Source organism: Cyclopterus lumpus, chromosome 8, assembly GCF_009769545.1.
Source record: "Cyclopterus lumpus isolate fCycLum1 chromosome 8, fCycLum1.pri, whole genome shotgun sequence".
NCBI classification, from domain to species: Eukaryota; Metazoa; Chordata; class Actinopteri; order Perciformes; family Cyclopteridae; genus Cyclopterus; species Cyclopterus lumpus.
In genome coordinates this window covers 3,640,775-3,655,881 of record NC_046973.1, presented here as the reverse complement: position 1 = coordinate 3,655,881, position 15,107 = coordinate 3,640,775, and the positions used below count along the sequence as shown (strand labels likewise).

At 44.7% G+C, this 15,107-nt stretch overlaps 1 protein-coding gene across 1 annotated transcript in view; it reads left to right on the top strand.

The window, feature by feature from the left end:
* Nucleotides 1-222: 222 nt before the first annotated feature.
* The window catches only part of grin2aa (glutamate receptor, ionotropic, N-methyl D-aspartate 2A, a), a 105,675-nt gene continuing 90,790 nt past the window's right edge, over nt 223-15,107 (top strand). Inside the window, 2 exon segments of the mRNA XM_034539358.1 lie at nt 223-696; nt 698-724. Of these exon segments, the coding sequence (XP_034395249.1) occupies nt 223-696; nt 698-724 (501 nt within the window).

The window sequence follows — 15,107 nt, the reverse complement described above, 5'->3', positions numbered from 1 at the left end:
TTTATGTGTATAATAACGTTACTGAGAAGGAAGTGGAATAAAAAAAAGGGAACGATGCAACCTGAACGTGTGGGCTTTCAGAGCTGGGCATTAACAATTTATCTGCCCTGTCTTTTCTATCTCCGCCATCATCTTTCCACACTTCTCTCTGCCACCTCCTCCTCTCCTTTTGATCTGTCCTCATCTGTGCCATTCTCCTTCATCCTTTCCCCCATCCAGGGGATGAAGTGGTTTGGCAGTATGTCCCTCAGCAGCAAAAGGAGTAAGAGGAGGAGCAGATGGAGCAGCAGTTGCCCCGGCAGCAGCGGTAGTAACAGTGCGCTGCTATCCCTGGCTCTGGTGGTGGCGGTGACCCTCATCGCCGACCCCGCGGCGGCTCAAAAGCAGCGAACCGGCGGCTCCTCGGATAAAGTGCCGGTCCTGAACATTGCGGTAATCCTGGGCCGCACGCGCTACATCTCGGAGCGGGACATCCGGGCGCTGTGGAGCAAGGAGGACCCCATCGACGTCAACGTGGTCACGCTGCTGGTGAACGAGACCGATCCGAAGAGCATCATCACCCACATGTGCGACCTGATGTCCGGGACAAAGATCCACGGCGTGGTGTTCGGGGATGGCACCGACCAGGAGGCCATCGCCCAGATTTTGGATTTTATTTCCTCGCAGACGCTCATACCCATCCTGGGCATCCACGGAAGGGTCGTCCATGATCATGGCCGATAAGGTAAGGAGGACCCCAGTGGGTGGGAGGGACGGCGGCTGGATGAGTGCTGTTGTTGTTTTGATGAGTGGATGAATTACAACCTTGGAATGAATCGGTGATTGAATGATTGCTTCGGTTTGGAGCGAATTTAAGATCAAGAAAGCACTCACCCTGTCACTCAAACACATCAGGCTCTCGAGAGCCTGTACCAACCTTTCAGATATCAGTGTCGCTGATGTCTAACAAAATCCCAGACAGGAACCAGAATAACGTTGGTGGAAAGAGATGATGTGAAGGATGTGAAAGAGGGTAGGAGGATGAGGTAAGTATCTGCAGAAAGGTGTTGGAGGAAAAGCAGGTAGGGAACAGATGGCAGGCGAGAATAATGGGCGACTGAGGAGGAGAGGGTGAGGAAATCTGCAAGGAAGTGGGTGTTTTTGTAAGTTTGGCTGACGGCGACTGCGTGGTACAGTGAGCTGTAATCTTGGAAGTCTCCATTCATGGTTGCCGGATTCTTTCAGACAAAGTGCGAGAGTCCCGATTGGCTGTCGCGCTTCGATAGCCCTCAGCCTGCCGGTCGCTTTTGATCCGAGAGTTGGACGAGACGAGCGGCACACGGCAGCCGTGGATTCGCCCAGGCAGCGCTTAGCGCCGGGAATTCATCAGATTCACAATGAGGATATTCTTATCTGTGTTATTTGCCCTGGAAGATCAAGACGGCTTACCAGACAGTGTGTTAGCCAGACTTTAAGATGCTGCATGAAGCATTCTGAAACATAGACGTCTGCATTGTCAAATCATTGACAGACGTCTTGGTGTAATCATTGTAAAGAAATGAAATCGTGGGGTGGGGGTCTTATCCAATGGTGTCTTTTTTAAATGACACCTTTGATGAATCCTTGCTTCTTCAACCCCCCTAAAGAGGATGAACTGTTTCCCTATAGACCCCCAGTGTGAGACAATCACACATCTTTAGCTGAAAGACGAGCATCGCTCTTCCTCTTTAGATGGCTCTTTTCTTCCAGCGGGTCTCCGGCATGTAACTATGCAATCATCTTCGAGTCGTGGCGGTAACACGCTATTGACACCGTAATGCTACACGCGGCAACCTTTTTTAAAGAGGAAGGATTTCAGGAGGAGAGTGCAGAAGAAGAGGAGGGAGGTGAGTGTGGAAATAGAGGAGGTGAAGAGGGAAAGGAAAGGTAGGGGGGGGGGGGCGAGGGATAATCTCTCCGCTTGACCATGAGGAGGGGAATTACAGAATAACCTGATTGGCACACACACACACACATACACACACACACACATACACACACACAAACCTCATGTCCCCTGTCAACGAGTGCCATTGAAACAGCAGCAATTCAGCTCCTTGACAGGAGTGTTTCCAGATGAGGAGAAAATAATCCACTTTGAAGTGCTCGACCCATCCCCCCCCCCCCCCCCCCCCCCCCCACACACACACACACACACACGCACACAACTTATCTGTCTGCCTGTACTAGCTTCAAATCCTCTTCACAATGTGTGAGGCTCCTTGTCCTGCTTTTTCTGGACATTTTGGGGATGCAGCTTGAGACCAGTAAATGGTTATTGTCATTATCAAACAAAAACTCAATTATGTTTTCAATTTAGCATTTGTACTATAACGTGAAAAAAATGCTGATTTTAATGTCTCAAAGATCCAAATTGACTTCTTCAAATAGCTCTTCTCTTTCCGAACAACCACAATCTAAATATGTCCAATATATTTAAGTTGAAGTGTGTTTAAAGAATCAATGCACCCGTCCCCCTTGAACACATCCCTCGGTGCTGAGGACTTCCAGTCAAAGTCAATGTCAACCTCCAGAGAATATGTGAGCTTCCCCCACTTTATTTATTTCTTAAAAAAGACACTATGTCTTTTAATTTCTTATCTTTTTTGTGTGTGTTTGTTCCTCCTTGTGTTGGCCGTCTCTCTATCCATCTCTCTGTCTCTCATGCTTGTTAATTAGATAAATGTTGCAGTATCTCCGATCTGCGTCGGTTCCCTTCTGTACATCTCTCAGCCCTTTGTTTAATAATGCACCGCTCGACTGTATTGAAGAGAATACATTATTGATTAAGGAGAGGAACTTCTGAATGCCACCAAAAGCCGGCAGCTCCTTTTTTTAAAACAGGGTGGGTCAAAAAAGAAAACCTCTTAATTTCTTTCTTTTTTTCGCTCATTGCTGATGTTCGAAACCCTCTATTTATTTACCGTATTCATTTATTTTTTCTCTTCCTTCTTCCAGAGCACACCTTGTTTGTCTAAACTATTCCATCGTGGTCCGTTGTGCACCATTTGTGTTAACAGCAGCGATGGGAGACGTCTCCTCCCTGTTTGGCTCTTTGAAGAAAAACTAACTCCTGTGCTTCTGAATAAAAACAAAGTGTTGAAATAGGTGGGAAATATTGTGACGCTCATTAATGTTCCTCAGCATCCTGGGCTGCCTCTGCATAGATGTCGCCTTAACTGCCACACACACACACACACACACACACACACACACACACACACACAACACACACACACACACGCACACACACACGCACATACACACACACAATCGTGTTGCCATTGACTTCCATTTATTTCCTGGAGACGTTTGGCTACATTACTCTTACCGTTCACTTAAACCGAGTCTTCACCCTAAAATCCAATAATCTACAATATGGGGACGTGCATTTAGTCCCCAACGGGAAAAGGGTCCCCACAATGTGGGTGTGTCAACAGATATATGTCCCCACAACATGAGTAATACACACACACACACACACACACGCACACACAGACACACACACGCAATAGTTCCACTTCAGAATTCATCCGTTGAGCGTCTTAAACAGCTGACACTTCATTTACACGGGTTGATTAATTATCTATTCAGCAGTTGAAACACATGAATGAACACGGTGCCTGATGCTCGGCGGGCGCAGACTTTTCATGCGATTTGGAATTCAAGGCAAAAGCATCTCAGATTAGCCAAAGAATTTATTTTTCTTTCTCTCCTGTAAAACAAACATTGGTCTCCCATATCGTGAATATGTCACTTCAGCAGGAACTTCACCCGGGGAAATCTTCTTGCTTTGGTCTGACTAGTGGTGGCATTTTATTAAAAGAAAAACATACACTCAATGATTCTTTACATGACAAATGAAGTAGGTAAAAATAAAAGGAAGTAAAACAACACGTACTGGACTGCATGCCTTATGCAGCGTTAAATGATTGAAGGGGTGGGGCTCCTAGAACTCACCTGACCACACCTGATTCACGATTTACACCTTTCAACCCACAAAGGTCAGCGCAGGGATGCTTTTCCTGACCTTTGTGAAATCCTAAATCGACATTCATCAATAGACCCCACAGGATGAACAGGCGTTACCTGATCATGCAGATTGATGAACTAGTGCTCTAGTACTCCTTGTATGTGTTCCTGTGTGTGTGTGTGTGTGTGTTGCATGGCGGCTGTCATGGCGACAGGTGGCTGAACATAGTTAACCACACACTGCCGTCTTGAATGTAGTAGATGCAAACGTGTGTGTGTGTGTTTGTGTGTGTTTGTGTGTGTGTAGTGGTATTGTGATCAAAGGACATTATTCATCCATCCCTGTTGTTGCCTGCCCTCAGGCGGTGTATTAACATACACACACACACACACACACACACACACACACACACTGCCTGTTGCTTCCTGCTAGTGTCAAATGGCAAATGGGAGCGGAGAGGTGGAGGGAAGGAGAGAACGTGGGTGGAAACAACATTTTCATGGAGTCACTTCGTTAATTACCGCGCGGAGACGTCTGTTTTTGTTTGGCTTAAATCAGACTGTCATTTAACTCGGAGCATCCTCAGCCCCGTCACACACAATCTATTTGTGTACACACTATATGCATGGATGTGTGTGTGTGTGTGTCTCCAGACTGCAATAATGACATCACTGGTCTGTTGTCAGGTACCTCGGTAAGTCGGTCGTCAGTGAGATTCCCATGGTAACACTTTACCTCGTCGCTCTCCTTGTTTTGTATTCCTGGTGTGTGTAGCATTTGTGCGAGTGCCTTAACGTCTGTGTGTGTGTGTTACTGTAAATGTGAAAAGACTTGTGTGTGTGTGTGTGCGCCCGCAGCCACCGTATGTTTGGAGTGTGTGTATTATTCCAATACCTATGCAGTCGTCTTGCAGATGAGAAATGGCCTCTCACATCTCAAAGGGAATCGATTTGAATGAATATGTGGGACTATAGAGGAAACACACACACATACATACACACGCACACACACACACACACACACACACACACACACACACACACACACACACACACACACACACCCCTTTATCTTTCTCTTCCTCACGCTCCTCTCTGGCTTTCCCTGATGGCTTCTGTTCCAAAGTATAGAACATTTGCCTTTGCGCTGTTGAGCTTCACCCTTCCTGTTCCCCTCGTCTCTCTTCCTTCTTCAACTGTTTTCCTTATTTTTGTTTTGTTGTCCTTTTCTGCTCCTCTTTTCCCTCTCTCTCTCTCTGTTTCTTTCTCCTCCTTCTATTTCTTTGTTGCCTCTTCCCCTGAGTGCCTCGGTTTCAGCCACAGTGTGTTCAGAGACCGCAGCAACACACACGCTCATGGACCTGCACACACACACACACACACACACACACACACACACACACACACACACACACACACACACACCCACGTGGACGTGTCGGGTCACGAGCTGTAAAAGCTCCATCAGTAATAAAACCACCCGAGTCGGTGTCGTAACAATGGAAGTTACGACCCGACACTTGCCCACTAAATTAATTGTCAAAGGCGGGATGGAGGAACTCACTGCTAAACTGGAATCTAAATTGATTTTGATGTTGCACTGGCGCAAGCATCTACTTTGAGTCTTCGACCTCCTGGAATGCACTTTGTCTCCATTTCAACCTCCTGCTCCTTCTTCGTCCTCTTTTCTATCTTCTTCCCCCTGGACGAGTCAAACTCTCATGCTTTTTGACCCACAGCGACGGCGATCATGTGCACCGCTGCCATCGCCATCACGTCGAAACTATTCGTTCGCCGTTTGTTTGTGTGTGTGTGTGTGTGTGTGTGTGTGTGTGTACCGGATAGAGAGTGTTGTCACTTACAAGGATAAACAAACAACAGCCCGGCTAACATCAGGCTAATCCTCTTGTCTCGGTTGTCTTGTGTGCGTTTGGGTTTTTGTGTACGAGTGGCTCTCTAATGTGTGAGTGGCTGGGTCCGTCCGTCTTTTTTTTGTTGTACTTCTTTCTCGTTGATTAACCCGAGTGTCTCGGGAGTAAATTGAATTTCTGATCTGCTTGACTCGACTGCCGTCAGCCGCCGTAAGCCGACAGAAATACCCTACAATAAATATAACGTAAGCTCGGTCGGGCCGAGAGACTGAAGAGGCGCGCGGAAGAATAAACGCAGCTATCACAGCTTTGGAGGAGAGAGTTTTGTCATCTCAGCTTAAGCCTGACTAATATACAGATAACACGTGCATGCAGTTGCCGGCTGAGAAAAAAAAAGTATTTTCGTTCCTCCGTCGTTGCGTCACGAGGCAATTGCATCAGCGCGAGTGCGATATGAAAAAAAAGAAAATGTAAAAAAAAAAAAAAAAAAGGCCTCCCGTCGTCGCCGAAGCCTTTCGGAGAAGCATCTCCTCGTTTTTCGTCGTTTTGATTATTTTTTGCTCATTCTTTAAGCTGCAGAACCTCGGCGGATCTTAATTCTCGCACGCATTTTGCAAACGGCTCCGTCGTGAGCGACAGCTACTTATTAACCAGAAGCATCTTGCGGGAGGACTCGTCACTCACGGTTACGGTGAAGGGAGGGAGAAAGACGGAGAGACTTCATTATTATTATACCGCCTACTGTCGCTCGTGCTCCTGAACTACACACAGAAGCCGGTCTCGTCCGGCACAAATAACGCAACCTAATAGATGTAGCTAACTACGGGATTTTTGTTGCCTGAACCTGGAATTTTATTTTATTTTTTTTTTTAAGTTAATTAAAAAAAACTATACTTGCATGACCAAGTACGATACTTGGTCACCCTTCCATTTTATTAAATGTGAGCGTATTCACAGCTGTTACACACAAATAATCGTTAAATAACGTTTCTGTGGTTGGTCCTGTAGAGTTGTAATAGGTTATTTTGATTTGCACATGCACATAAAGATAGTCTTATGTTTTATATTAATACATAATGGAAGTTATGATAATTAATAGGGAATATTAATAGAGAATATTCTGCAGAAATATATTGTAAAGCATGAGATGATCATAATCTATTATTGTAACTGTTGATAAATGTATGCATTATAATAGTATGATGCATGAGAATGAATGATATAGTCTATTGTTTAGAGATGTTGTTGAAATTGACAGCGGAGTGGGAACCCGTGACGTTTTATTCTGAAGGCAAGATGAGAGGTTTTATTCTGAAAGGGAACTCTTTGTCTTGACCGGAAGTGTGACGTTTGACCCTGTGATCTTTACTATGGCCTTAAGCCAACCAGAGGTGATGTGTTTTTAACCCGACGAATTACTAACATTTAAAGGTGTTAAAGGCGTGACTGAATACTGATAAAAGGGATTTGTGCTCAGGGAAACGTTCTCTTTTTACTTTTCTTTCGGCTGTAAGAATTGATTTGGAATATCATTGAAATCTACACAATAAATGTAAAATATATATATTTTCTTAAAACTACATGTGAGGTGCAACAAACGACGACGAGTCAGTGAGAGTTTCAACTTTAAAAGCGGAAAGTGTACTTGTCAAGAAAGTGATCATTAATATGCAAGTACTTTTAAAAAAAAAAGTTATACAATCCTCTTGATAGTTTTCCCAACTTCAGAGCAATGTCGATTTAAAATGGCAGCCATGGAAATGAGGCCAGCTAGACTGAACCTCAACATCAGCAATAAAGAGGGGAAACGTGGGGTTAATAAAGGTGCTCAGTTATTAGCATTATGTTTTACGAGGGCAGTGAGGGTCTAACACACACACGGGTACCGTCATCTCTTTTGTTCTGTGACTATCGGTGCAGTCACGTTCTCCAGGCCGGTTTCTGCAGTTATTTAGAAGAAAAAGAAGAGTCTTCCCTTTTGAGCTGCTTTGGGATTTGAATTTTAAAAAAAGATCCACCGTGCTGGGAGGTCAGACAACAGTCACTTGCTTTAAGTTTGCTCTAATTGGATGGAAAAGGGAAAATGGACCTCCCACTCCTCAAACTTCATCCCGGGGAAAAGCTGGTCGGAGGATGAGGGCGAGACGGGACACGGGACCTTTTTCTAAAGGTTTTTTTAAAGAGATTTTCTTTATATAGGTCATTGAAAATAGTAAAAAAATATATTTAAATCTTGTGCATAACAGAAGTTCTGGCGCTGTTTGTGTTTTAACTTCATCAAATCAGGACTTCAGGCTGTGTTTTTTTCTTCTCCTCCATCATCATCATCATCATCATCATCATCATCATCATCTCCTCTGATCTTTTGCTTTTCTCATCTTATCTCTTTGTTCAGAGTTTTTAAGATCGGAGTGAGAGATCTCTCAGCGTAGCCTATCTATCGCAGCCATGTCGATGGGAGCTGGCCACACACACACACACACACACACACACACACACACACACACACACACACACACACACACACACACACACACGTGGCACTTAACAAAGCCACGTCTTTAGGTCTCAGGGACAAAGTGTTTGATTCCGCTCTCTCTTCTTTAATGGCACCACTCTCTCTCTCTCTATCGTTCCCCTGTTCCTTTCCCTTCTACTCCGTCTATTCCTGACTTGAAAGTCCATCCAAGTATACACACACACACACACACACACACACACACACACACACACACACACACACACACACTGTCATGCAGAAATGCTGTTGATCACATCAGTCCGCGGTGTCTGCGTAGTGAAGGAGCACAATCACGTTAGAACAGGGCTGGCTTGCTTCTCTCGCCTCCGGAGCGACATTCCATTAAAAGTGGACCGCGGCCTCGTCCCGTAGTGCGTCGGCGTGGCGTGGCGTGTAGCCTCGCCCCGGCACCGCACCATGTTGGGGGCAGCGAGCTGTGCTAAAGGACAGGGAACGGAAAGAGATGCAGGCAGTGAGAGTGACATGAATTAAATATCCCACTCGACGAGCCTCTTCCTTGTTTCACTCGTCTCTCCATTATGAAGAGAAAAGCCCCGCGGAGCATGAAGTCAACCTTAATTGTTCTGAAGTAGCGAGCTAGATGTGGGCAAGGATGGATGGATGGATGGGTGGGGGGTGGTGGAACGAAGGGACGGCTCGTAGGAATGTTCCTGTGTGACAAGCAGCGAAACAAGCTGCGAGCAGGGGGGGTGTTATGGGGAAAAGAGGGAAATGGCATTATTCATGTTTTATTGGCACACTCAGTTTATTTGTCTCTCCATCCCTAACCTCCCTCACTTCTATCCCAGTTTGCGTAACGGACAGCGAGCACTTTGCTTTTAAAACTTCATGCTTTATGAAAAAAGAATAAATAAAAAAAGGCTGCTGCCTGCATCACATCCATCAGCATGGAAGACAACTTAAGAGCTCTCCTGGAGCCTGACAAGAAGTGTCCTTGTGTCTGAGTGACTACTGGAAGCCTCACATGCTTCCCGTCCGCAGACTTTTAACCCTCCGAGGGCAAAAAAAGAAGGAAGAAGCAGAATATTAAAAGCCTCAGCTCATGCTTTGCATCCGTCCGTTGGCGGGTTGTGTGATCTACTTTGGCGTTTTATGCGCTAAGGTATTAAGCGTGTACTGTATGCCCCGTGAAAACACGCCGGATACAGTTCGCCATAAGTCGGAGCGACAGCGACATGATTAGTCGTTATTGAAGACTCGCTAACGCAGTAACTTAAAGTGAAGGCTTCAATGGCTCCCGACGTGTCCCTCCACAGTCCTTAAAGTGTAGTCCTTAACGTGGAGTCCTTAAAGTGTATTCCTTTTTCTGAAGTCCTTAACGTGGAGTCCTTAAAGTGTAGTCCTTTTTCTGAAGTCCTTAACGTGGAGTCCTTAACGTGTAGTCCTTTTTCTGAAGTCCTTAACGTGTAGTCCTTTTGTGAAATCCTTAACGTGTAGTCCTTAAAGTGTAGTCCTTAAAGTATACTCCTTAACGTGGAGTCCTTAAAGTGTAGTCATTAAAGTGTAGTCATTAAAGTGTAGTCCTTAAATTGTAGTCCTTAAAGTGTAGTCCTTAAAGTGTAGTCCTTAAATTGTAGTCCTTAAAGTGTAGTCCTTAAAGTATACTCCTTAACGTGGAGTCCTTAAAGTGTAGTCATTAAAGTGTAGTCATTAAAGTGTAGTCCTTAAAGTGTAGTCCTTAAAGTGTAGTCCTTAACGTGGAGTCCTTAAATTGTAGTCCTTAAAGTGTAGTCCTTAAACTTTAGTCCTTAAAGTGTAGTCCTTAAAGTGTAGTCCTTAAAGTGTAGTCCTTAAATTGTAGTCCTTAAAGTGTAGTCCTTAAAGTATACTCCTTAACGTGGAGTCCTTAAAGTGTAGTCATTAAAGTGTAGTCATTAAAGTGTAGTCCTTAAATTGTAGTCATTAAAGTGTAGTCCTTAAAGTGTAGTCCTTAAAGTGTAGTCCTTAACGTGGAGTCCTTAAATTGTAGTCCTTAAAGTGTAGTCCTTAAACTTTAGTCCTTAAAGTGTAGTCCTTAAAGTGTAGTCCTTAACGTGGAGTCCTTAAATTGTAGTCCTTAAAGTGTAGTCCTTAAACTTTAGTCCTTAAAGTGTACTCCTTAAACTTTAGTCCTTAAAGTGTACTCCTTAAAGTTTAGCCCCCTCCGCTTTTTAGATTGCAGTGTTTTGGGGAATTCGGCTGACTTCAGAAGATAGAGGGAAGAGAATTGGAACAACGAGAGAGAAAGAGAGCGAGAAAGAGTAAGAGAGAGAGAGATGAGGGAGATGAGAGAGTTAAAGATAGAATAAGAAGTAGGGAGAAAACCGGAGAGAGGCTTTTAAAGAGGCCGTCTTTAATTAAGTTGAAAGTGTGTGGTTATTAGCGATAAGGTTTTTGCTGAGAGTAGTCAGAGTGCACCCTTTACCCCCCCCCTCCACCCCCCCACCCGCTTACTGTAATTACAGTATTCAACCTCTGCTAATGCCAACACCTTGTGACCCTCAAATCCGTCCTACTGGTGCTCAAGGTGATGGGGGGGGGGGGGGGGGGGGGGGGGGGGGGGGGCACGGCTTTAGAAACATGTCATAAATAATAAGATGAATCCGTGTGGTTTGTGGACGCCCTGATGAATTTAAACAAAAAACAAAAACAGCAACACCTTTATTTAATAATGAGTTGAACTGTTCACTGCATTTGTTGGTGTAATAGCCAAGCGTTTGGCTATTGAGCACTTCCCAACATATATATATATATATATTTGTATGATTTTATTATATATCATTATCTCAAATGTGATACTGAACGCCTCATTGAGTGAGTGCAGGGTGAGAAGCTAAGTGTAAAATGGAGGGACACAAACTATCAGTTACGTATACACTTGCTAAAGATAGTTAGTATTATTATTTTATATATTAATTGACATCATCTTGTTATGGCCAAATGGCTGCATTTGTACTCATGCTGCAACATTAGCTTTAAGATTTCATACAATAACGTAGACATACGGGACATTATTGTATCAGCTGATCCAACATGTTCTAGTTTGGTGTTCCACTTCCCGTCAGCTTCTGCATCACTCTTTTTATTCTATCTCTTCCTCTTCCTCCCCCTCGTCCTTTTCCCTCATGTCCGTCTCCTCCAGCCTTTTATAGTCTGTTTTGGGAGGACCTCTAGGGAGACGTATGGGGAGGGTTTTAAAATAGCTGAAGAAGGGAACATAGGGGCGGGAAGGGAAGACGAATGGGGGGGGCGGGGGGGCAACATTGACAAATGGGTCTGCGGGAGTTAGCCGGGGCTCCTGGGGACCACCGGCGGTTCGCTCGGGGGGGAGAAAGAGAGGGAGTAGAGACCGAGAATGGGCGAGTCCGTAGTCACAGTGTCGGGGGGCTGTGGTCACATTGTGTCTGGAGGCCCAGCGGCCAGCAGCAGTGTAACCTTTTAGATCGGCGTCCCGCAGGTTGGCTCATGAATCAAGCTCTACTCAAAATGCACCCGTTCACAACGAAGGGTATTTAGCACCAAAACCCCCCCCCCAAGGTGTTGGATGGAGAACTATTTATCTTTTTGTATCTGTCTACCAGCGGTCAGAGTGGCCTTTCAATAAACATTATTAAAAGTCTCACTCAATAAGATATTTGCTTTGCATTTGGTGTGAACGCAGCGTTAGTGTGGTCGTAGCTACTGACCTCTATATTTATTATTTGCATATATGTCCAAAGGATACTGATTTGTGGAAAAGAATACCACAATTATTTCATTTAGAGATCGCCCGCACCGTGTTAACACAACTTCTCAACGAGCCGACTCCTCGTCCTCGCCATGAAAAAAGCGTCTCCAGGTGAACCGGCGCTTTGTGATGGCGTCCTTGAGAGAAGCGGCGCTTCGTTCTCCTCTCTGCAGTAAACCCACGTCCTGGTTTTCTGAGCTTCAATACCGAAGCTCCTGAATGAATAGAGAGCGAGGGTTTTTGTTATTAAGGCGTTCGAATTAATCAAAAAGTCACCGGATTTTCAATGGCTCGTTTAGAATCGGTTCACGAGGAGTCACGGTGAGCCGGGCTCAGGAACGAGCGCGTGGGCACGTCCGAATGTGCTTGAGACGTTACTTTAGTACGCGCGCGCACACACACACACACACACACACACACACACACACACACACACACACACACACACACACACACACACACACACACACACAGTTATGGCTTTGCGGTGCCGCCAGTTGAAAGCTAATCATTTAGCATTCTACTCGACGTGGGTGTGTGTGTGTGTGTGTGTGTGTGTTTAGCAGTATCTTATAGCCCAGCAGTAAAAACTTTATTACTTACTTTATGATATTTTATTGGATACAGTGGTCCATTCATCTGTGAGAGGCACTAAAACATGTTTAAACTCATAGACATTGAAATGAAAGTGACAATATCTCAGTCAGAAAGAAAGAACCTTTAAAAAAATTGTAATTAAATAACATATCTGACACTTAATAGTGTTCAGGTATGATTAGTTCCATTCATACATTGTCATATTCATGTAATGTGTTTATGTAACTCTGTAATGCTGTTCATTCTGTACACATGACATCTATTGCGTCAGTCCATCCGGGGAGAGGGATCCTCCTCTGTTGCTCTCCTGAAGGTTTCTTTCCTTTTTTCCCTGTCAAAGGTTATTTTTGGGGAGTTTTTCCTGATCCGATGTGAGGTCAAAGGTCAGGGATGTCATATGTGTACATTGTAAAAGCCCTCTGAGGATAATTTGTAATTTGTGATATTGGGCTATACAAAATAAACTGAATTGAATAAACTGAATTATGGTCTGGTTAGGTTTAGATAATTAAAGCTATACGTGAGGAAGCTTCTGGAAACCACCATCATGGGTTTAAAACCCAGACCGTTAACCGTTTATAAGTCAGTAATAAGGAGACGCAGCATAAAGAGGTGGATGTTTTGGGGGAAACCAACACAGGACTTTCACAGAGGAGACCGCTGTCTGTGTCCTGTGTGAAAGAAGTCAGCATTGACTAAAGTACATCAGCTGACTGATGTATCGTACTTATGTCTTATTTAACTTACATCACGTGACCTAAAACACATTAAACATACTTATTTTAACCCAAACCACGATCTACTACCAAACCGACTAGTTCAAGTACTCCCAAAGAAGTTTTGTGCATTTGCTACTGAACAATAAGCATTCTGTAACTATATGTGCGCAGTCTGGATTTCTCTTTTTCTGTGACCAATTAAAATCTGTGAATTACGCAGGAAATGAAGACAAACAAGATCGCAGACCGACATCCAGACGACACAGTCGTCACGCTGAAGACAGCGATCATTTGTACCCAGGATTATTATTTTCATGTGAGTTCACGAAACATAAACGCACACACACACACACACACACACACACACACACACACACACACACACACACACACAATCCAGCTGGAGACTTTCTCGACATTTAATTAGCAAATTTGTACTTGTCACTAACCCGGCACATAATCGTGAGTTAAGCTCTCCGGCGCTATCGCGACGGCAGGAACGCTTACAATCATAAACAAGGAAATGTTGCAAATGAGAATTTAATGATTTATCAGTCAGCGTAATAGTTCTCCGCCCACGACACCGCCGATGAAAGGGGTGGGGTGGGGGTGGGGGTGGTGGTGGGGGGGGGGGGGGGGGGCACCCAAAGCAAGCTCCACTTTAAAGTAGAGAAGACGATGAATGAAGAATATTGCATGATGTGTCAAAGGCCTTCCTACACACACACACACACACACACACACACACACACATCATATGCACAACGTGACAATGCACACGCAGACACACATGTTCTGCGATGGCGAGATGACTGCAGGGGATGGGGGGCGTGGATCATTCTCTCCTCGCTACCTTCCCTTGTCTCCTCTCTCCTCATCGATAACGAGCCCTCGAGTGGCCCCCCAAAACAAAAAAAAGAAAGATGTATGCACGAATCTAGGCCTCGATTTACCTTGTGCATAACGGATATAATTCGGGGCCTCAGTTTAATTAAAACGTTCCCACATGTTTGATTAATTTGCGCGCACAAGACAAGTGCGCACACACACACACACACACACACACACACACACACGCTGCAGCTTTTAGCATTTAAGCGTGGCATATCCACTGTGAAATAACTCTCTAATATCTTGTTTTGATGATCAATTCTACACAATTTCTTCTGCACAGGCAGTATATATATACTGTATATATAGTCCCGGGTTCTGTATATAATAACTGAATACCTTGAAGAAAGGGCAGTACATTTATGATGGGGTGACATCTCCCTCCTGCTTTGTGCTTTGCTTCCTCATTTCTGCCGGCTGCAGTGTTTCACACTCACTTTCTCTGCGTGTGTTGAAGGTGGTAAATAGTTTTCAAGGTTCCCACTTAGCTTGCAGTCACATATTCTTTCAGATGCAGAGTGTGTGTGTGTGTGTGTGTGTGTGTGTGTGTGTGTGTGTGTGTGTGCGTGTGTGTGTGTGTGTGTGTGTGTGTGTGCAAGCTGTCAGATGTTCCTGCTCCTGTGGCGAATCATCTGTCTGCTCCTTGGGTTTAGCTCTTTCTAAACAGGCCTCCCCCCCGGACACCTCTGTCCTCGACTGTCTGAAAGTGCTCATATCTCACACCTCACACTTATTGTACTTTGTGTGTGTGTGCGCGCGTGTGTGTGTGTGTGCATACATGCTCACAACTG